Source organism: Lotus japonicus, chromosome 3 (genome assembly GCF_012489685.1).
Source record: "Lotus japonicus ecotype B-129 chromosome 3, LjGifu_v1.2".
Classification (NCBI taxonomy): domain Eukaryota; kingdom Viridiplantae; phylum Streptophyta; class Magnoliopsida; order Fabales; family Fabaceae; genus Lotus; species Lotus japonicus.
Window position 1 is genome coordinate 87627858 of NC_080043.1, and position 23598 is coordinate 87651455.

The following is a 23598-nucleotide window of genomic DNA, read 5'->3' on the forward strand; positions in this document are numbered from 1 at the left end:
ATGTTCTTCAAGGGCCCAGCGACAAATGTGGAATAATGAGCATGCAGATTCAAAACGAAGAGTCCTTTGAACTGAGATGTTAGTTTCTGCATATACATACACGCGCTAGTTTCACGGCGGTGACTGATTCTAAGACAAATTAAACAGACTGACTCCCAGTTGATTCTGCATGAAGAAAATGTTGTTGATCTATAATATAATGCATGCATAAACGCTTGACTTGGACGACGTGTCTTTTACTTGATTGAACTAGTGATCATCGCTAGTTGCTGAACAAATCAACATTAATTAGTGGTAGTAAATGCTTGAGGACTTATTTGTCATAAGCACAGAAATTGGAAAAATATGTCATATGATACAAAACTGAAACCAACAAGTTAGAATTTTTGGGCTTGGTTCACAGTACCCACGTCCGTTTCTTTAGTCGCCTGCCCCGTTTTCCACAACAGTTTGTTGAGTTTGTTCTCATTCAATTATTTGCTAAAACTTCTTCCCTAGCGTTTCACTAGTTGTTATAGAGGCCACTGAAGTAATCAAGCTTCTTCCTTGGGCAAAACAATGGTGAATAACATCCTAATGTCATTTATTTGGTTCTTATTATTCTCCCACGTGATAAGAACCTCCACTTCTTCCACTTCACTGGATACTTTAGCAGTGAACCAATCAATCAGAGATGGTGAGAGTTTAGTTTCAGCAGGTGGAATCATTGAAATGGGTTTCTTCAGCCCTGGGAGTTCAAAAAGTCGATACTTGGGTGTATGGTACAAAAATGTGTCCCCTATTACAGTGATATGGGTGGCCAATAGAGAAACACCTCTACAGAACAATTCAGGAGTGTTAAAGTTCAACGCAAAAGGGTTTCTACAGCTTCTCAACGGCACTACTAACAGCACTATAATTTGGTCATCAAACACAACAAGCAAAGCAGGAAATATGAATAATCCAATCGCTCATCTCCAGGATTCAGGAAATTTGGTAGTGAAAAATGGACAGGAATCTAATGACTTTTTGTGGCAGAGTTTTGATTATCCTGGTGATACATTGATGCCCGGATTGAAGCTTGGGTGGAACTTAGAAATTGGTCTACAAAGATTCATATCATCATGGAAAAGTGCTGATGACCCTGCTGAGGGAGAATATGCTATGAAACTTGACATTAGAGGATATCCCCAGATGATTCAATTCAAGGGGCCTGATATAGATTATAGACCAGGGCCATGGCTCGGCGAGTTCCTTGCTGGATTTCAAGGTCCAGTTCCGGCAGTACAGACATTTGTGTTCAATGAAAAAGAAGTGTATTATAAGTACAAGCATTCTGAAATGTCAATTATCAGCATGTATAAACTGCTTCCTTCAGGTGCTGCCAAGGCTCTGTTTTGGGCCGTTGGATCGTACAACCAACAAAACTACTCAATTAGGGTAGATGAATGCGACGACTATGCCTATTGCGGTGCGAGTTCTATATGCACCATGGACAGTAACCTTCCAACTTGTGAGTGCTTGAAAGGGTATGTTCCCAAGTTTCCTCAACAGTGGAAGGTGTATTACTGGAAAAACGGTTGTGTTCCGAAGAATGAATCTAATTGCGAAAACAATATTACGCACAAAACAGAGGGCTTCTTCAAGTACACACAAACGAAGTATCCAGACACGTCTTCATCATGGTTTAATAAGAGCATGAACCTTGAGGATTGTAAGTTGGCGTGCCTGAGAAACTGTTCCTGTGTAGCCTGTGCTAATTTAGATACCCGAAATGGGGGAACAGGGTGTTTGCTTTGGTTTAATTATCTCGTTGATGTGAGGAAATTCTCTCAATGGGGACAAGATCTTTATGTCAAAGTTCCTCTTTCAGAACTAGGTACTCAGTTTTTATTTATTTCTTATTTATTTTAAAGGCTAAATTTTACATTTCTCATTTTGGCTATGTTTGGATTGATGGAACATAATGGAGCGGAACGGAGTGGAATATAATGGAATGGAATGGAGCGGAACGGAATGGAATGAAAATCCCAGTCCATTGTTTGGGTATGTTATGATGGAACGGAACAAAGTTACCACTTCATCGTTTGGATAATGGACGGAGCAGAATGAATTATAACTTTTTCATTCCTATATTACCCTTTCTTATATTTTTATTTTATTTTTATAATTTTTCAAATATAATTCTCAAATCATATAACCCAAGTAAACATATTTCTTTCCATTCTAATATTATTTTAATTCTATTATTTTACCTCTTGTCACAGAATTTATTTAGCATTTGTCATTCATTCATTTTTTTATAAAAAAAACTCAAATATTTGAGCTTTGTGGCTGTGACTTTAGCTCTGTGGCTACGTACGACTTTAGCAGGCTCATTAACATTGAAGAGAAATAAAAAACATACCTTGCCAAGAGAAACAATTGATGGCAAAATCTGAAGTAGCGAAAGCAGGAGCTTTTTCACAGTTTAAGCAACGTAAAGGGAGAAGAATGGTGAAAACATGGAATTATGGAGGAAGTTACAAAAGGGTAAAATAGTATTTTAATAATTGTATTAGACATCAGTTATTTTGCTCCATCCCATTCCTCCCAAATTTGGGGGGAACAAAAGTGGGGGAAAGTAGTGATATGTGATGGAATGTGTGCCACTGAATTCCATCCCTTTCCATCCATTTTTAATTAATCCAAACAAAGGACCTCTTCCTCCATCCCCTCCACTCCATCCCGCTCCATCCCCTTCCACCGATCCAAACGAAGCCAAATGGGTTTCCTTTCCCCATTTGGATTGTTGTTGATTATGAAGTTATTACTAAGGGAACTTATTTGTTATGTGGCATTTGTTTTCCATGTTAAAATCATTTCCTTCCTCATTCTCTTAAAGAAATTAAACGCAATTCCTCGCAAACAGCTTTGTTCAAAAAGTTGGAGACTAATCATGCTCTACATCTTTCAGATCATGTTGCAGCGGAAAACCATGGAAACATCAAGAAGATAATCGGAATCACAGTTGCTGTGACTATTTCGGGATTAGTTACATGGGGATCAATATGGATGATTAAAAATCCAGGTAAATTCACATAAATAACCATCTTACATAGGAAACAAATATTTCATATCTTTCAACCAATCAAGGGTTGTATTATAGTGTTTGTATCTTCTAACTTATCAGGGGCTGCAAGAAATACTTTCAGTTTCAGCAAGCGTTACAAAAGAAACCTAAGGAAGGAAGATGTTGACTTGTCAACGTTTGATTTCTCGGTCTTGGCAAATGCCACTAAAAACTTTTCAAGTGGTAACAAACTTGGAGAAGGTGGCTTTGGTCCAGTATACAAGGTGACAAAAGTTTTAGATAACATCTCCATTCCTCCTTAGAACCTTTCTAACCATATCATATTTTAGGGAATGTTGCCAGATGGACAAGAGATAGCTGTGAAAAGGCTTTCGAAAAGATCTGGACAAGGGCTGGAGGAATTTAAAAATGAAGTGGCGCTAATTTCCAAACTTCAGCACCGTAATCTCATAAAGCTTCTTGGTTATTTTATTCAAGGAGAAGAAACAATGTTGATCTATGAATACATGCCCAACAAAAGCTTGGACTACTTTGTTTTTGGTTGGCATATTTTTCAATTTATCATAAACTTCAGTAACAATCTTCTAATTTCTTATCATAATTTTTGATACTATGGAAACTGAAGTTTTATGCTAAATATGTATGTGTTTAATTGACCAGATGAAACCAAAAGCATGTCACTAGATTGGCTTAAGCGTTTCAATATTATTGGTAGCATTGCTCGTGGACTTCTTTATCTTCATCAAGACTCAAGACTGAGGATTATCCACAGAGATCTAAAAGCTAGCAATATATTACTAGATGTAAATTTGGAACCAAAAATATCAGACTTCGGCTTGGCTCGAATATTTTTGGGAGACCAAATCGAGGATAACACAAATAGAGTGGCTGGAACATAGTAAGTTAGTTCCTACATGTTTATGGTTCTTTGATATTGCATTTTCAAGTCATACTAATTTTACTTTGAAAACAATATATTCAGTGGTTACATATCTCCAGAGTATGCTGTCCATGGGCATTTCTCAGTAAAGTCTGATGTCTTTAGCTATGGTGTGATTGTACTAGAGATTGTAAGTGGGAAAAAGAACAGGGAATTTTCAGACCCCAAACACCGCCATAATCTTCTTGGATATGTAAGCATAATCACCTCACTACCTTGCTTATTAGTTTAATTTGAACTGTTTCCTGTCACTAATTTGTCTTTCACTTAATAGGCATGGAGATTATGGACTGAAGAGAGAGCGCTGGAACTATTGGATGAAGTGTTACGGGAACAATACACACCATTTGAAGTCATGCGAAGCATACAGGTGAGCCTATTATGCGTGCAACAAAGGCCAGAAGATAGACCAGACATGTCATCTGTGGTTCTAATGCTAAATGGTGAGAAACTATTGCCAAAGCCAAAGGTTCCTGGCTTTTACAATGAAAAGGATTTAAGTGCCGAATCAAATTCTTCACCGGCAAATCACAAATTATGCTCAGTTAATGAATTGTCCATCACGGAGTTAGATGCCAGATAGGGTACTGAGTCAAGGGAAATGACAAGTCTTCACCTTCCAACGCGGGATATATAGGTTATTCGAGCAAACATAGTTTTTGAAATAGCTTATGGTTTTACTATTATGAACTCGTGTTTTGACAGTCAAATATATCCAGACACATGCATGAGGTAAACAAATTTTATATGAAGACAATAAAGCTCAATTGCTATTTGTTGTAGAATGTGGTTGATGTATTGAACGGGATTCAAATCTCCCTTCTCCTTGGAGAACTTTTGACACCAAAGAAATTGAAATATTTTTTCCAGCTACTAATTTACCTTCCAATTCAACAAGCCTTTGTCATTAATGCTTAATAGAGATAACAAGTGGTGACTCAAAGAAATCTCACATTGCCTACATTAGCTAGTATACAAGTGTATATATAATAAAGAACACACACACTCATTGCCTTAAGCCTAAGGTTTTGTGGTGTGTGGTTCTAACTTATGATTTCTAACATTGCTTGATTGTCGAATTGCATGCATGTTTGATGTTTCCTACTTCTAATATGTCTTCATGTTCCTTACTAGGTAGTAACCCATGTGATGCACGGTCACTGTTTTTTATGAATTAAAACATGTATTAGTTTATAATCTATAATATATTATGAAATATAATTAACATTTTATTAGATCAAATATACTAAAAATTTGATAATGTAATTGAATAAAATTTGGTAATATAATTGAATGAAAAATGATCATATAATTGAATAAAAATTGAAGTATTTATCTGAAAATTAAAAATCAACTTCTTAATAATATTTTGGCTTAATAGCTTTTTTGGTCCCTCACTTATCACGGTTTTGCACTTTTGATCCCTAATAAAAAAATTAGCACTTTTGGTCCTCCACATTGCTTATTTATTTGCAAAAATGATCCCTATTTAGACTAAAACTGCAAAAGTGTGTAAATGTGAGGGACTAATTTTGCTAATTTTTTTCTAAAGAGACCAAAAGAGCAAAATTGTGATAAGTGAGGGACCAAAAGAGCTATTAAGCCTAACATTTTTATCTCCTTCATATTAAGTCAAAGTAAATTAAACTATTATTATAATTCTTGTTTTTAGTAAGAATATTCTAGCAACATTAATATGCAAGTCTTGTATCAAGTTTTGTAGCATTTTTTTAATTCTTAATCCTATACAAATTTAGGTATATATCTCTCAAGCTCTTCCTAGTGTCTTTGGGTCATGGCAGTTGTTAGTATTTTCCAAATCAATCATTTCCTCTACCTTGAATTCTTCTGCCACACCTAACCTTTCCTCTTCATTTCTGGATTCCAGAGCAGCCTGCAAACATATATGGACAAAAGATTGTACTAAGTTAGATCCTTTTAATGCTAGCAGAGAGGATAGGAATCAGATTCGAAATAGAAGAGTTTCAAAATATTGAAAACTAAGATTAATTTTTTTCCATAAAGGTCCAAGGTAACCTCGTTATCTAGTCTAGTTTGGATTGGAGGATTGCTTGAATTTTTCATCAAAAGTAAATATAATGAACAATGACAATTGCCTACAGAATAGGTGAGTATGAGATGAAAAACTCAGTTGTAGGGGAAAGTGAGTAGGGGAATAATCCGGGAGTTAGATTTGTAGAATCAAATTTGCCATACTCATACACTTTCTCTTTCATCTTATTTTCACCACTTTTTCTTCATATTTTTTCTTCCTATCCCATCACCTCCTTCTCTCTCTCTCTCTCTCTCTCTCTCTCTCTCTCTCTCTCTCTCTCTCTCTCTCTCTCTCTCTCTCTCTTAAAATTCAAAGAACCCAGAAAATAATCCAATAAATGAGCAGAAAAATGAATGGGGAAACAACAAAACCAGACATTCGTTTCCCATATGGACCAAGCAATTGCAGTTGCATGCAAACAGATGACTATGAAAGTATACATAAACCTGAAATATTGAAGTGAATCTGTAATTTGCTCTTGGAAACAATTTTGATTTTAAAAATTAGTTGTTCATTGCAGCATATATACAGGAACAAACAAATAACAGGTTGGTGCAATTAGTCTACACCATTGCATGAAATGATCACAATAGCATAGGAATTTCCCCATACATATATCAGGCTTCCATTAGAATTAGAATTAGATGAATTTGCATATATTGAAGGAGTACATGAATATGCAGTTGATTATTAGTCCATTAATAACAATGTGATTGATTATGTAGATAACATCAGATGATTCAATTTCACTGAAGCATTTTTATTAGATTTAAAACTTTCATAGCGCTCTTTCACTTTGTTCTACTGTCCTAAATACTATTTAGCAGAATGGATCTCTTCAGTTGACAGGTTCTTGTAAGGCATGATGGTTTCTGATCACCACCTAGATTTCCATTATCAAACACTATATTAAAGATTCACATACACAGACTGCTTTGTTATACATATGCAGTAGTAGAGACAAATGTAAAATACGCAGCAAAAACACAAAGAAATAACTCTCTTAGTGTCTCCTTCAAGCTTTTATACCAAATTTTTTCTTAGTTATTAAACAAAATTGAACACCAAGAGCGAGAATCATATTAGTTCAAATTAAAGTTTTTTCTTTGATTCTTCAATCTTCAAGATATACACAGAGAAAACAATTAGTAAAAGTTGCAAAGCTTCTCAAATCTTAATCTTGAAAGTATAAACCCTTTTCAAATCATATCATGTTTCTGTTTCACATTCCTATAATATTAACTTATTTTTATAAAGAAGTCAGTTTAAATGATAATACAAGATCACAAGAACATGTCTTCACTCAAATAACACATAATCCGAAATGCCAGTCATGGGAACTTTGCTATCTATTATCATTTTGAATCTATATGGAATAAAATGACAATTAAATTAATTGAGAAACTGGTAATTACCTCCTCTGCTATGTCAGTCAAATTGGTTCCGTACTCCTTTAAAGTTGGCATGTTTTTGCTACTGCTTCCGGGGCCAACAGTAGCGACAACACTGGAGACTCAATATAGTTGTGACTTAGAAACTCCAAGGAGTAAGCCCAACTAATTCATCAAATGCAGATAAAATATTACATTTGAATACACATCACCTGAAAATTAAAAAGTTGAAGTCAGAACACAAAAACCAGCCAAATTTCAAGATACTGGGTGCTTACCATTCAGAATCTATATGAAATAAAAAGGTTTTCATTTTACACAGTAAAAAAAATTGTCAGGCTCAAAGATTGAAATATACTGAAATAAATATAAAAAGTAACATCAACTTTACACAAACTAAAGAATGGAGAACCAACTTCTGAATAAGTTCCTCAGAACTTCTGAACATCAGAGCTAGAATAGCTTGGGTCTTCAGAACCAACTTCTTACAGGTCTTCAGAACTTGAGTCTATCTGCTTCTGAACCGTTCCACTGGAACATCTAATCTTCAGAACTTCTGACTCTGGTTCTTCAGAGCCTCTTGAGAGCTTGTATCTTCAGAACTTCTGAGGGTTTTGCCACTGTTCAATGCGAACATGGTAGGTTGAGAAACTCTCTTTTTAGTAACCCTTGATTCTTCTTCTTCTGAACGAATAGGCTTGGGTCAGATTCAGAACCTGTTTGTCACAACTTAAAAAGACAAACGTTAGGGTACCACAATTGTTCATCATCACAAACCTTAATTGTAATCATCAAAACATAGAGATGCAACTACTGATCAAACCTTGATCTTACAATCTCCTCCTTTTTGATGATGACAAAACATGTATTTTGATGAACAATTTTTACACAATAAACTGAATACACAAGAGAGAAAAGATTAGAAGTTAAACTTATCCTTGTGTAACGGTTTGCATTAATCTTTCTGAATCTAGGACAGCACCTGATTCTGAGCTAGGGTCTCCCCCTGACTCCCCCTGAATCTATGACTTGATGAATTGGTGAAGAGTTTAGATTCGGAGTCTGGTTATGTGATCAGATTTTACGCTTGAATAGATGTATACTCATCAGAAGTGATGGTTCAGAACTTAACGTATATCACATAATAGCATATAGTCTTGTCCAGATATAATTAGAATGAGGCGTCAAAATGTATTCCTTTTTGAGATGCTTGACAAAATCTATGTGCTATAAGTTTTTAATACTTATTCTCCTCTACTGGTTTTATATAGTATAAAAGTTTATCAAAAACCATTGTATGTGTACTCCCCCTTCTTGTCATAATCATAAAGAGTGAAAAATCAACAATAACAATAACACGAAAAGCAAATAACAGACGTTATTATTAATGAACGGAGAAAGAGTACAAAGGCAAAAGAGCAATGAAGAGGACTAATCCTAAATACATAGGAAGGCTCTAGAGTCCTTCATGTAGAGAAGTTGAAGGTGCAGAGGACGTATGTCCTGATCAATTGAGGCTAACAGGGTAGCCAGGTCTTCCTTCAAAGCTTGATTCTCCTGGACAGCCTCTTGATCCGCGGCATGGTGATCTTCTTCATATTCCAGAAGCATGCAAATGCCCTGAAATTGATCTTCAACGTCCTTCCGACGAGCGATCAGACTGAGGAGATCATTCAGAACTTGTTGAAGATTCTGAAGACAATAAGTTTGATGAGGTGTGAGCCAACATTTCAGAAGATTCTCAATCTTCTCAATAGCTTGAGAGAACTGAGAAGAAGATAGATTTACGCTCCATGGAAAGACTTGGTCAAATACCATAGTCTTGAGGTCAGAAATTAACTCGACAGTGGTCATTTTTGAACAAGAAGATAAGGAATATTGAAGCGATTGATGGAGAGGTGAATTGCGGTGTGATGAAGAAGAAGGATTGCAGAGATTATAAGGAAGAAAAGTAACAGAAAAACATGCATAAAACTTAACAAAACATAAAGGCATGTGAGTTACTAAGAACGGTGCATTGAATCATAGATAAAGCAATTAACATAGTCAACATAAAATTAATGCAGTTAAGACAAATACATGCATGCAAGAAAAATGAGAGGAAATTCAAGGTTTCGAAGAGGAGGGAAGATTCTCAAGCAGGAGTTTCATCATATTTTCCATTCTGCGAGAAGATTCTTGAATCTGCCTGCTCTGTTCTATCTGAACAATCCCTTGCTGCTCAACCATCTAAAATAGTCTCTGCTGATCATCTTGAATGCGGTCAATTCTGGCAGCAAGAGTAGCAACTTCTGGAGCAGGAGCTGAGGGAGGAGCTTCTGGAGCTTGAGTATGAGTAGCAACTTCAGATTCTGAAAACATTGCAGTATCAACTTGAATTTGTTCTTGCTGCTCAACTTCATTAACAACAACATCTTCCAGAATCACTATCCCTTCAGAACTTTCTTCTGCGGCCTCTTCTGATATTATTTCAGCATCATCTAAAGTACATTCAGAGATGACAGAATCTCTTGCAGCCACAGCTCTTCTCAAAGGTTCACAGACCTTATGCAGCACTCTCTGCCTTTGCTCATATGCTCTTTCAGATGCATTATGAATTCTAATGCGCTTTTCACTGTCCAGCTGCTTCTGAAAGTCATAACCTCTGTTCTCTGACCATCTTCCAAATGCAGACCATAGACTATCCACAAAGGAGGCATCAAGCTGATTATCAGTTACCTGATATAACCATTGAAGTCTTCGGGTTGCCTCTTCAGAGAATTCCTGAATAAGCTGAATAAGATTCTGAGGTCTGAGGGAGGTTGCCAGAGTTAAGTCAGGCTGAGAAGTTTTGGCAGTATTTGAGCTTGAGGCATTTGAGCAATCAGGTCTGAGTTGTTCTGAGTGAGTGGAAGCAATCTCATGATCCTTCACTATCCCTGAGTGATCTGATTCAGCCATGTGCTCAGCTTCTGAGATAGTGTCTGGCCTTTGCCTTGAGGTGACAGCCTTCTCAGGTGAAGTGAAACTCAGATCCTGTGAGTTGACTGCTGAGTAGTTGGACAAGGACACATAAGAAGTCTCACCAGCATCTGGAATCTGATCTTCAAAATTGGAAGCAATTTGCTGAAGAGGCTTCACATTGAAGGGCGGTACAAGGATCTGAACATCATCATCATCCTCTTTTTCTGCCTCAGCAGGGATCTCACCAGTCTGGGTTATGAGGAGGGTGTGTGAAGTGGATGCAGGCTTGGGAGAGAACTGTTGAACTAAGGTTCTCAGAGTGGCCTCATGTTGAACAATACCTTGAATGAAGGAATTGAAATGAGGTATTGGTTCAGTTGGGATGGATGTGGAAGAGGTGTAAATTGGAGTTGAAGGGATGGCTGTGGTAGCTGTTTGGATGGGAGATTTGGGAGCTTGAGGTTCAGCCTGTGTTTGAGGTTGTGTTTCAGGTTGAATAGGTTCTGTTTGGGTTGAGGTAGGCAGAGAGGTAGATATAGGCATAGGTTGCTCAGGTATAACTACTAAAGCAGAATCAGAGTTAATGCTTTCAGTAATTACCTTACTGAGGCTTCTGATGGGTGAGGTTCTGGTGAGACTTGCAGCCCTTGCTGGATCAGAAGTCCGTTTAGATCTTCTTTCCCTCTGTACTTCTGAAGTTGGTTCAGATGCTTGTTCTGCTGCTGTTTCCTTCTGCTGAAGTGGTCCCCTCAGAGGAAGCTTCCTTCTCTTCACTACGGGAATAGCATCAGAATCAGTGGATTCTTCAGCATCTGAAGCTTCCCTTATACCTTGAATCACATTCTGGATGATCTCATGGTCATCCTGCTCATCTTCCTCTTCCTCAAGAATAATTTTGCGTCTCTTAGCCAGAGGCATGTCTTCATCTTCAGTCTCCTCACTTGATGAGTCTTTCCATGTGTCTTCTGAGCTTTCAGAATCAGACATTTGTTGTTGTTGAGCTGAGGTTCTCTTCAGAGGCCTTTCAGGAGATGGTTCCCTGATGATCACAGTCTTGGAAGCAGCCTTCTTCTTTGCAGGTTCCTCTATCAGAATCCCTTTGCCCTTAGGATCTGAGGGCTTGCTGCTTGTTGCTCCCCTGGATTTCCTGGTAGCCAGCTTAGGAGGACTTTCAGGAAGAGTGTTAACAAATTCTGTAAGGGTGATTGGATCACCTTGTCTTCTGAGCATCCTGACATATTCCAGAATGCATGCTGGATTGTCCTTCTTGGACCAAATAGGAAAGTCATCAATGGGATAATCCCTCTGACGAACTTCATCAGAAGTGTCTTCTTTGGGAGCAACTTGAATTTTCTCAATAATCTGCATCTTCTTCAACTTTATGCCATTGAGAGCATCACCAATTGTCATGGCCAGATCTTCGTGGAGTCCAAGATCTGATAGAGTCTTGACAAGCTTGTTTTGGACGAAGATGTCTGACAGCAGCCTTCCATACGGAATGTAGTAGATGAACCTCTTGTTCTCAGAACCAGTTGTGGTCCTTGATTTCTCAACACACTCCTTCAGGTAATTGAAGAGTAGGAATGGCAGACATATAAGCTCACCAGTTGAAATGTAGTACATGATTACCTTCTGAGTTGCATTCAGGTAATCAGTTCCTCCAGTTCTGGGGTGAATGCAGTGCATGAAGATCTTCTGCCAAATCTTCATCTCAGACTTCAGGTCCTTAATGCTGTACTTGGTTTTCTGGTAAGACCAGTTATCATAGAGCGCCTTGTTGACCACGGTCCTCATCCCAGCAACATTTGCTTCAACATTCTTGATCCTTTTTCCCTGCTGAAACTCCATACCCAGCAGTTTTGCTATAGATTCTTCAGAGATAACAAGTGGTGACTCAAAGAAATCTCACATTGCCTACATTAGCTAGTATACAAGTGTATATATAATAAAGAACACACACACTCATTGCCTTAAGCCTAAGGTTTTGTGGTGTGTGGTTCTAACTTATGATTTCTAACATTGCTTGATTGTCGAATTGCATGCATGTTTGATGTTTCCTACTTCTAATATGTCTTCATGTTCCTTATACTCATTGTGTGTTATTTTCGGCTTCATGCATGAAGCTCATTTTTTGAGTCCATCATCTTGCATTCTCGCCTACGTTTCTTTTGCTTCCATCGCTAGATACTTCGCAATTTTTTCGACATGATATCTGGTGTTCATTTCATATTGCGGCATGTTTTAGTTTCATTTCTAGTTTAGATTCATTATTAGCTTAAGTTTCATTTACTGTTCATTATCTTCTTTACTTGCATTTTACTCGGAAAAAGTATGAATTACGGCATGTTTATCATACTTTTCCACATTTTTAGTGTAGGTTAGTAGTTTATTTGCATTTCAGCACTTCAGAATTATAGCATTTCTTAGACTTAGGCGTTTTAGGCTTATATTTTCCATATTCCCATTATGCTATTTCACGCTTCCTTTCCTAGTTTGTGACTCGATTAGGAATTTGATTGCTCTCACTGGCACTTGTAGATTTCCAACTACATCTTTCAACCAAAATTTCAAAAAAATAAAACACAAGGATAGAACCACAAAAAGCATAAGCAATGATAGAATTCTTCTTGGAACAAAACACGATTTGAAAATAGTGATATTCATTTCTACCTAACAGTTCCAAAGGCCCTCAAGGGCCTTCAGAGAGTGTAACTAATAACTATGTCCCAAACTAAGGTTAGTTTTTTTCCATATCGCCTTACCATGGAATTCAAATCCATAAAAACAAATAAACCAATAAAGAATGAGTAGAAGACATTTATGTAGAACATAATGCAGAAACATAAAGAGAGGCCAAAGAAAATCCTAACCTTGAGATCGCTGACAAACGTATCAAAATGGAGCTGTGCACCACAAAAAAGTCCAGTCACAAATTCATACATTGGCAAGGAATTTTAGTCACTCCAAATATCTATGAACGAATCAATCTTAGGATTTGACACACAAAACACTTAACTGAAGTAGTGTTGTACAGCTCAGTCTAATTAAATCAAAAGTGTCAGTCTTTATATAACAAGAGCTTCATGTTTTATTTTGCAAATTACTGGAAATGAGCTGACAGTTTGTTTTATTTCATTTGGAATGTTGTGGTTAGAGGGTCTAAATGACGGTGAAATGGGCAATATCAAAATACAAAAAAAAAAACATTTTAATCATATATATCATCAGTACACATAATACTGAGATTTCTGTATGATAAAACAATAAAAAAATCATATTTGAATAAATATCCATGACATTAGATTATAAATGATTCAGACCTTTTCTTTACTCTGCATCAGCAACTTCATCAAGTTGAGGACTATTGATGTTTACTTATTGAATGAAGGTTTTTCCTCTCCATCTTTATAAGAGACCTGCAGTAGCCATTACAAACCAATTTAGAAAAACTAACACTGCTCCCTAAACTAATAAAACAATCATGCAATGACTTGATTGCATGTTAATCTTGTCAACTTTGAGCTGCAAAACAAGCACACGATCATAATTATACCTCATCATAGGGTATTAACGAATGAAAGGGATAATTCAAACTCAACCATACTGGATCGCCTGTTACGGTGTTACCAGACATTGAGCTTCGTCCTATGAGCACCAATCAAATCCTACACTGAGCTTTCATGAAAACCTGCAACAAGATTCAACAATTTGCGATTAAGGAGAAGAGAAGGGTTTTGCAACCTGATCGAACAACAAGAGTGAAAATGAGCAAGAGCAGGAAGAAAAATGAGAGCCGAGAAATAGCGCAAGTGTGTCTTAGTTAGGAACATTTGCTAGAAAGAATGAACAGGCAACATTAGTAAAAAAATAACAGTATCATGGTTGCCAAACTTTTTGGTAACGTTTAAACTACAAATGTAACTATGTAAGTAAAAGTTATAAGGGTGTTTAATAAAACAACTTAATTATAAGCACTCATGGCCTAAGCGCCGATTATATTAGCAATTACTCATAAGCCAATTTGAGAATTTTATTGAAATAAGTTGAAAACAGCATAAGAATTTTATTGAAATAAGTTATTAACTAGCATAAGCTTGTCTCCACAAGCTATTCTGAACAATTTGTGAAAATAAGCTCAAAACAGCTTATAGGTAGGTCATAAGTTATTTGGATAAGTTTTCTAGCCAAACACAGTGTTTGTGCTATAAGATAAACTCAAATAAGTTCCTCCAAGTTGGGCTTAAATGCAGTAATGACTACAGTACCCTACTTAGTGTTTTTTTAAACACTCCTCTACTTTATTTTTGAGATAAGCCATATAATATATATTGGTATGAAGTACAAGCACTCCTCTACTGAGACAACCATGTTCTATCGGGTGTGATAAAAGTTAAAGGTCTCCCCATTGAACTTTCAATCTCAAAATTCAAACAACCACGTTTGACCATTGCGACCGGCATGCATTCAATAATTGTTATAATTTTTTAATATATGATAGTTTGCACCATATCACTAAATAAAAGACAAAAATGGTGTGTTAAAATATGAAAAAATAAAATCACATATTGGTCATCTTACTGAAACTAAAAATATAATTTATCATTTATTAAAATATTTGAGAATCTTCTAATTTGGTTGCGGAAGTACGCACCTAGATCCCTCAACCGCGGGAAGATCATTTCTTGGTTGGTTTATATTAATTAGTGTAATTTATCTTTCTGATGTAAAAAAAATATAGTTAAAATTTTATTTGTAACGTCTATTAGTATTAAAATATTCTTGTCAATTTTTTCTAATACAATTTCTAAGTGTTTATATGTATTTTCTAATTTTCTATTAATGTCGTTTTAATAAATTTTTAATAATATTATTTTTGTATATTCTACTTGCACTACCTACAAGTTAGGTTGCACATTAAATTTTCTATAAGTTTGTGGGGACCTAGGGACAAAACCAAAAAGTTCACCTTTAGATTTTTAGTTCAGTGATGATCTTGTGTAGTAAAAGTGTAAAACCAACGTAGACGACTAATCAAAGAGGGTGCAATGTCCCTTTCTTTTGCCCTTATCACTTATTATCCTCGCCCCAGAACCCCTTTTGCGTTGAGCTTTAACACTCCTGAATTGTTCAGTAGAGGTGTTTCTCTGTTGGCCACCCATATCACTGTTAAAGGCGATACATTCGTATACCATACACCCAAGTATCGACTTTTTGAACTCCCGGGGCTGAAGAAGCACTCCTCTACTGAGACAACCATGTTCTATCGGGTGTGATGAAAGTTAAAGGTCTCCCCATTAAACTTTCAATCTCAAAATTCAAACAACCACGTTTGACCATTGCGATCGGCATGCATTCAATAATTGTTATAATTTTTTAATATATGATAGTTTGCACCATATCACTAAATAAAAGACAAAAATGGTGTGTTAAAATATGAAAAAATAAAATCACATATTGGTCATCTTACTGAAACTAAAAATATAATTTATCATTTATTAAAATATTTGAGAATCTTCTAATTTGGTTGCGGAAGTACGCACCTAGATCCCTCAACCGCGGGAAGATCATTTCTTGGTTGGTTTATATTAATTAGTGTAATTTATCTTTCTGATGTGAAAAAAATATAGTTAAAATTTTATTTGTAACGTCTATTAGTATTAAAATATTCTTGTCAATTTTTTCTAATACAATTTCTAAGTGTTTATATGTATTTTCTAATTTTCTATTAATGTCGTTTTAATAAATTTTTAATAATATTATTTTTGTATATTCTACTTGCACTACCTACAAGTTAGGTTGCACATTAAATTTTCTATAAGTTTGTGGGGACCTAGGGACAAAACCAAAAAGTTCACCTTTAGATTTTTAGTTCAGTGATGATCTTGTGTAGTAAAAGTGTAAAACCAACGTAGACGACTAATCAAAGAGGGTGCAATGTCCCTTTCTTTTGCCCTTATCACTTATTATCCTCGCCCCAGAACCACAACAGCTTGTTGAGTTTCTTCTCTTCAATTATTTTGTCATTTGCTTCCCCTGTGCATAGGCAGTACTCTCACAAAAACTTCTGGGATCTAGCCTCTTGCTTCGGCAAAACAATGGTGCATAACATCTTAATGGCATTTCTTTGGCTCTTATTATTATTCTCCCACATTTCAAAAACTTCCACTTCTTCCACTTCATTGGACACTTTAGCAGTGAACCAATCAATCCGAGATGGTGAGAGTCTACTTTCAGCAGGTGGAATCATTAAAATGGGTTTCTTCAGCCCCGGGAGTTCAAAAAGTCGATACTTGGGTGTATGGTATACGAATGTATCGCCTTTAACAGTGATATGGGTGGCCAACAGAGAAACACCTCTACTGAACAATTCAGGAGTGTTAAAGCTCAACGCAAAAGGGGTTCTTCAGCTTCTCAACGGTACTGCTAACAACACTATAATTTGGTCATCAAACAGAACAAGCAAAGCAGGGAATATGAATAATCTAATTGCTCATCTCCAGGATTCAGGAAATTTGGTAGTGAAAAATGGACAGGAAACTGATGACTTTTGTGGCAGAGTTTTGATTATCCTAGTGATACATTGATGTCGGGAATGAAGCTTGGGTGGAACTTGGAAATTGGTCTAGAAAGATTCATATCATCATGGAAAAGTGCTGATGACCCTGCTGAGGGAGAATATGCTACCAAACTTGACCTCAGAGGATATCCACAGATAATGAGATTCAAGGGGTCTGATATAGTTACTAGAGCAGGGCCATGGCTAGGTGAGTTCATTGCAGGATCTCAAGGTCCAACTCCGGGAGCAGCACAGAGATTTGTGTTCAATGAAAAAGAAGTGTATTATGAGTACGACCGTAACGAAACCTCAACTATCGCCGTAAATAAACTGACTCCTTCAGGGGCTGCCCAGACTCTCTATTGGACCGTTGGATCGAGCAGCCAAAAAGTGTACTCAAATGGGGAGCTAGATCAATGTGAAGACTATGCCTATTGTGGTGCGAATTCTATATGCAGCATGGACGGTACCCTTCCAACTTGTGAGTGCTTGAAAGGGTATGTTCCCAAGATTCCTCAACAGTGGAAGTTGTCTCACTGGCAAAAGGGTTGTGTTCCAAGGAATGAATCTGATTGCAAAAACAGTCCTACGTACAAAACAAAGGGCTTCTTCAAGTACACACACGTGAAGTATCCAGACACTTCCTCATCATGGTTTAGTAAGACCATGAACCTTGAGGAATGTAAGATGTCGTGTTTGAGAAATTGTTCATGTGTAGCGTATGCAAATTTGGATACCCGCAATGGGGGGACTGGGTGTCTGCTTTGGTTTAATCATCTGGTTGACGCGAGGGAATTCACTCATTTGGGACAAGATCTTTATGTCAAAGTCCCTCTTTCAGAACTAGGTACCCAGATTTTTTTTATTTCAAAGACTTAGTTATACGTTTTTCTTTTTGGGGTTCCTTTCCCCATTTGGTTTCTTGTTGATTTGGAAGTTATTAGTTATTTGTTATGTGGCATAATTTATTTTCCATGTTAAAAGCATTTTGTTCCTCATTCGCTTAAGGAAATTAAATACACTTCCTTCCAAACAGATTTGTTCATAAAGTTGGAAACTAATCATGCTCTGCATGCATCTTTCAGATCAAGTCACAACGGATGACCATGGAAACATCAAGAAGATAGTAGGAATCACAGTTGGTGTGGCTATTTTTGGATTAATAACATGTGGATTGATATTGATAATAAAAAATCCAGGTAAATTCACAGATACAATATACCATCTTATATAGGCAACAAAGAAATAACTTGCATTTTCTGTGTGTTGTATTGTTCATATATATCTTTCAACCAATCAAGGGCTATGTCATAGTGATTATGTCTTCTAAGTTCTAACTAATCAGGGGCTGCAAGAAATGCTTTCTGCAAGCATTACAAAAAGAACCCGAGGAAGGAAGATGTTGATTTGTCAACATTCGATTTCTCAGTCTTAGCTTATGCCACTAACAATTTTTCAAGCAGTAACAAACTTGGAGAAGGTGGCTTTGGACCAGTATACAAGGTAACAAAGGTGTGAGATGACTTCTTCTTCCCTTAGGAACTTTCTAACCATATCATATTACTTTCTAGGGAATATTGATAGATGGACAAGAGATAGCTGTGAAAAGGCTTTCAAAAAGATCTGGACAAGGGTTGGACGAGTTTAAAAATGAAGTGGCACTGATTGCCAAACTTCAGCACCGTAATCTCATAAAGCTTCTTGGTTGTTGTATTCAAGGAGAAGAAACAATGTTGGTCTATGAATACATGCCCAACAAAAGCTTGGACAACTTTGTTTTTGGTACAAGCATACTTTTCAACTTATCATAAACTTCAGTAACACTCTTCTTATATCTTATCATAATTTTGGAAACTATGGAGACTGAAGTGTTATGCTAAATATGCATGTCTTTAATTGACCAGATGAAACCAAAAGCATGTCACTAGATTGGCTTAAGCGTTTCAATATTATTGGTAGCATTGCTCGTGGACTTCTTTATCTTCATCAAGACTCAAGACTGAGGATTATCCACAGAGATCTAAAAGCTAGCAATATATTACTAGATGTAAATTTGGAACCAAAAATATCAGACTTCGGCTTGGCTCGAATATTTTTGGGAGACCAAATCGAGGATAACACAAATAGAGTGGCTGGAACATAGTAAGTTAGTTCCTACATGTTTATGGTTCTTTGATATTGCATTTTCAAGTCATACTAATTTTACTTTGAAAACAATATATTCAGTGGTTACATATCTCCAGAGTATGCTGTCCATGGGCATTTCTCAGTAAAGTCTGATGTCTTTAGCTATGGTGTGATTGTACTAGAGATTGTAAGTGGGAAAAAGAACAGGGAATTTTCAGACCCCAAACACCGCCATAATCTTCTTGGATATGTAAGCATAATCACCTCACTACCTTGCTTATTAGTTTAATTTGAACTGTTTCCTGTCACTAATTTGTCTTTCACTTAATAGGCATGGAGATTATGGACTGAAGAGAGAGCGCTGGAACTATTGGATGAAGTGTTACGGGAACAATACACACCATTTGAAGTCATGCGAAGCATACAGGTGGGCCTATTATGCGTGCAACAAAGGCCAGAAGATAGACCAGATATGTCAGCTGTGGTTCTAATGCTAAATGGTGAGAAACAATTGCCAGAACCAAAGGTTCCTGGCTTTTACACTGAAAAAGATGTAAGTACCGAATCAGATTCTTCACTGGCAAATCACAAATTCTGCTCAGCTAATGGAATATCCATCACAGAGTTAGATGCAAGATAGGGTATCGAGACAATGAAATAGGTTATTCTAACAAACCTAGTTTGTGAAATAGCTAATGTTTTTACTATTATGAACCTGTGTTTTATTTGTCTAATATATCCAGACACATGCATGAGATGAACAAAATTGTATATGAAGACAATAAAGCTCAATTCCTATTAGTAAGAAGTGCCTCAGGCTATTAGGATAGACCTTCGCCGCAGCCTGTGCAAGTTCATATTATGTTAGTTATGTTTGTGTGTCAACTATCGAATATCACTTCACCTTTTACTATTTTTTTCATAGCAATTATAATTTATAAAGGTCAGGGTTCGTCTCAGCGCCAGCATCTACTACTAATTTTTTACAGAGCAAGTTCTTTTTTACCATTTTTACATGTATTATTATAACTAGTTCAATCACCTCATAAATCATAATCCAAAGAAATGAGTAAGCAATAATGACTTTTATACCTGATGAATGCCGTGAACAGAAGATGAAAATTCCAAAAGCATAGCCAACCTCCTATCTCTGAATAAAAGCACAATAGTGGAAATTTTCAAATAAATAGTATATTTACACTCACAACTTCCGAGGAAAATTTCAAATAAAAAACAATAAGCAGTGCTTGAATCCTTCTTCGAACAAAACATGATTTTAAAATAGTGATATTCATTTTTATCTAACGGTTTCAGAGGTCTCCAATGGCCTTCAGAGGGTGTAACTATGTCCTAAACCAAGGTTGGCTTTTTTCTAAATCTCCTTACTATGGAATTCAAATCCAAAAAACCAATAAATTAATAAGGAATGATTAGAACATATTTATATAGGACATAATGCAGAAACATAAAGAGAGGCCAAAGCAAATGCTAACCTTGAGATCACTGGAAAACCTATCAAAATGGAGCTGTACACCGCAAAAAAGTTCAGTCACGAATTCAATACATTGGCAACGAATTTTAGTCACTCCAACTATCTACGAACGAACCAATTTGAGAACCTGACACACAAAATACTTAAGATTAGTAGTGTTGTATCATTCAGTGAAATTAAATCAAAAGTTTCATAGTCTTATAACAATAGCGTCATGTTTTGTTATGCAAATAACTGAAAAAGAGTTAAATTGGCAATATCAAGTTAAAAAACATTTTAATTATATATGCATCAGAACATATATTACTGAGATTTCTGTATGATAAAACATAATAAAAAAAAACATTTGAATAAATATCCATGACATTGGGCTATACATGATTCAGACCTTTTCTTTCACAGGTAACTCTGCATCAGCAATTTCATCAAGTTGAGGCCTATTGATGTTTAGTTTTTGAATGAACGTTTTTCCCCTTAATCTTTTCAAGAAACCTGCATTACCAACCAATTTAGAAAAACTAACACTGTTCCTTAAACTAATAAAACCATAACACATTAGACACTGACTTGATTGCATGTTTATATCACTCACACTAGATAATTCAGATTCAGATGTACCGGATTTGAATGAGCTTAATCTTGTCAACTTTGAGCAGCAAAACAAGCACACAATCTTAACTATATCTCATCATGGGGTATTATGGGAGAAAGATTGATTCCTAAACACAAAGGTACCTTGTGTTTTTTCGCACAAAAGTAAAACGCAATGCAGCGAGTACAGGACGAGTAAATTCAGCGCTTGAACGGCGAGAGGGTGGCAATGAGTAAATAAAACAACCCTTGTGATTGATAACAAACAGAGTAACTGTTTATTCTCAGAGACATTTTATCAAACACGTTGTGAGCAGAAAATGGAACTCACAGTTTAAGAGCACCAGTTGTCTGACATGGAGCTTCTCGTCCTACGAGCACCAGAGGTTGCGCGAGAGTGAACATGCAACATTTAGTAAAAAAATGTTAGTACGGTTGCCAAACATTTTGGTAACGTTGTTTTGTAGTAACAACTTGATTAAACACGTACATGAGCGTTTATTCATTGCATGATTTGATAAATTTATTGGAATAAGTGTTGGAGTGATGCAGCGGAAACATAAAACTTCATCATTCATATTGAACTACGAGCATAAGTGATTTGGATATTATCCGACACAAACACATGTAAACTTGTCTATCTTTTTAACGTAGAAGTTATTTCATTCGAACTTTGTACTCATTAGGTTATCAATTAGTATAAGCTCTTATTTATAACTTATAAGTTACTATAAGCACCTTTTGGAATTAAGTTAAAATGATTAAAGGTAGATCATAAGTTTCCTTCAAAAAAAAAAAAAGGTAGATCATAAGTTATTTAGATAAGTTCTCTCAAATACTGACATAAGTGTTTATGTTGTAAGATAAACTCAAATAAATCTTCCAAACAAGGCTTAAGTGCAGTAGTGACCATACTCTACTTACTCGCTATAGTTTTTTTTAACCACTAGAATCTTCGAAAGACGAAAGGCAATCTTATTCTCCCAGATGTGGTAAAAGTTAAAGGTCTGATAAAGAGTGTGTCTTCTAAGAATTGAACTTTTAACCTTAGAATTTAAATAATCACTTTGAAAAATTAAAAGAATGAAAATCAAATATTGATCATCTTTTTTGGTACATCAGAAAAATAAATTGCACCGACTAAAAATCGATCACCGGACCTCCCCTATCCAACCCATATGTCTTCAATTCCTACCACTTGAACTATCCTACAACCTACATGGACAAATATTTGGCGTTAATTGGGAAATTCATCAAACAGCAAGATGGAACATCAGAGGATGTTTGAAAAATTAAAAAATTAAAATCAAACATTGATCATCTTATAAGTATACTTTATCCTTTATTAAAATATTTGAGAGTGGACTTATTCAAATCATTATGTTCAAGTTCTTTTTAACACTAGCTTTGAACTTGGACAACAAAATGCTAATTACAGCATGTGTTAAATGGGAGTAATATGTAGGCACAAAGGGGGAAATTTGGCAATAAGTTTTACTTTTTCTTTTTTATTAGCTTTACTGAGAACTCTCCAACTAGTTTTTTGGCCGTAAAATATAGGGGGTGTGCGACTCATGAATCATGCGGCAAAAAGAGGGAGAGTAAGACGGGGAATTAGGGAAACTTATACTTTAAGCTAGCTTGCATGGTCAATTGTTATATGTCTTTTAATGATATTCGTACACGGGAAGGGAACAAAAAATTTGCATCTATACCCAACATATTGAACCAAATTTTTATTTTATTAAATTAGTTTAGATTCATGTAACGCTTGCTTCCAATTGTTTAAAATTTACTAACTCCATTCCTATATAACTGACACTATTTCTAGCTGAATTTTGTGCTTAATTATCTGCCACTTTATAAAGTTCAAAAGAGCATTAATTATACCTTACCAATTGTGTCCTTCATTTATTGGTGGTAGGAAAATTGAAAAGTTAAAATTAATAAGAGAGATAAAGGGTATAATAGGAAGTTAGATTATAATTTTAATAAAACCAGAATATTAATTGTTATTTCTTAATACTTGTGCAACAACCTTAAAGTATCAGTTATTTAGGAACGGAGGGAGTATTAAACAATTTCAGGTTCGTACTAGTTGCAATATTGCTGAAGCGATGAGCTTTAATTGGGGACTTTAAAGTTATTCCTCTGAGCTTGGTATTTCAAGGCGGTGTTTGAAACTAATTGTCCTATTCTTACAAATGCATGGCATTCATGTTTCAAACGGTACCTATTTGTTCATGTACATGATCTAGAGCTCTTATAAAGAAAAACTAAACCTAGCTATTTTATTATGAAAATGGAAGAGCGATCCTTATTATAAATGGTCATTTCTCCTTACAGAGGAGCCTAAAACTACATACATGAGTTTGAGTCTAAGTACATAATAGTTCATATAACATAACCTGCCTAAAAAAAGGCAGGGTCGCTTAAGCCTATAAAGCACA

General features: G+C 35.9%; 2 protein-coding genes and 1 pseudogene across 8 annotated transcripts; 2 read left to right on the forward strand and 1 right to left on the reverse strand.

The window, feature by feature from the left end:
* The first annotated feature begins 558 nt into the window (after positions 1 to 558).
* On the forward strand, positions 559 to 4856 carry LOC130744947 (G-type lectin S-receptor-like serine/threonine-protein kinase At4g27290). Its single transcript, XM_057597104.1, has 7 exons — positions 559 to 1858; positions 2936 to 3049; positions 3152 to 3315; positions 3382 to 3592; positions 3713 to 3950; positions 4035 to 4185; positions 4267 to 4856. The coding sequence occupies exons 1-7, from the start codon at positions 559 to 561 to the stop codon at positions 4573 to 4575; spliced, it is 2487 nt and encodes an 828-aa protein (XP_057453087.1). The 3' UTR covers positions 4576 to 4856.
* A 763-nt stretch (positions 4857 to 5619) lies between these two features.
* On the reverse strand, positions 5620 to 21814 carry LOC130746982 (uncharacterized). 7 transcript variants are annotated; one of them, XR_009022275.1, is made up of 11 exons: positions 21639 to 21814; positions 21480 to 21519; positions 20946 to 21049; positions 20559 to 20684; positions 20158 to 20215; positions 13936 to 14070; positions 13703 to 13798; positions 13253 to 13285; positions 7856 to 8155; positions 7464 to 7651; positions 5620 to 5886 (listed from the first exon to the last, which is right to left on the reverse strand). XR_009022275.1 is itself a non-coding variant. In XM_057599788.1 (3 exons), the coding sequence occupies exon 1, from the start codon at positions 12228 to 12230 to the stop codon at positions 9669 to 9671; it is 2562 nt and encodes an 853-aa protein (XP_057455771.1). In that variant the 5' UTR covers positions 12231 to 13242; the 3' UTR covers positions 5620 to 5886; positions 7464 to 7651; positions 7856 to 9668. The 7 variants fall into 7 exon arrangements, 2 of the variants coding, with proteins under 2 accessions (XP_057455771.1, XP_057455773.1); XR_009022276.1 differs by having other exon boundaries at positions 21293 to 21519; XR_009022274.1 differs by having other exon boundaries at positions 21150 to 21519.
* Positions 16316 to 19978, forward strand: LOC130746985 (G-type lectin S-receptor-like serine/threonine-protein kinase At4g27290; annotated as a pseudogene).
* Positions 21815 to 23598: the final 1784 nt, after the last annotated feature.

Bases quoted from the DNA above. Each gene is read 5' to 3' on its own strand.
- LOC130744947 (XM_057597104.1), top strand. From the start codon at position 559: ATGGTGAATAACATCCTAATGTCATTTATTTGGTTCTTATTATTCTCC. The intron at 3,050-3,151 runs GTAAATTCACAT...CTAACTTATCAG, and splicing joins ATGGATGATTAAAAATCCAG to GGGCTGCAAGAAATACTTTC. The intron at 3,593-3,712 runs GTTGGCATATTT...TTAATTGACCAG, and splicing joins CTTGGACTACTTTGTTTTTG to ATGAAACCAAAAGCATGTCA.
- LOC130746982 (XM_057599788.1), bottom strand. From the start codon at position 12,230: ATGGAGTTTCAGCAGGGAAAAAGGATCAAGAATGTTGAAGCAAATGTT.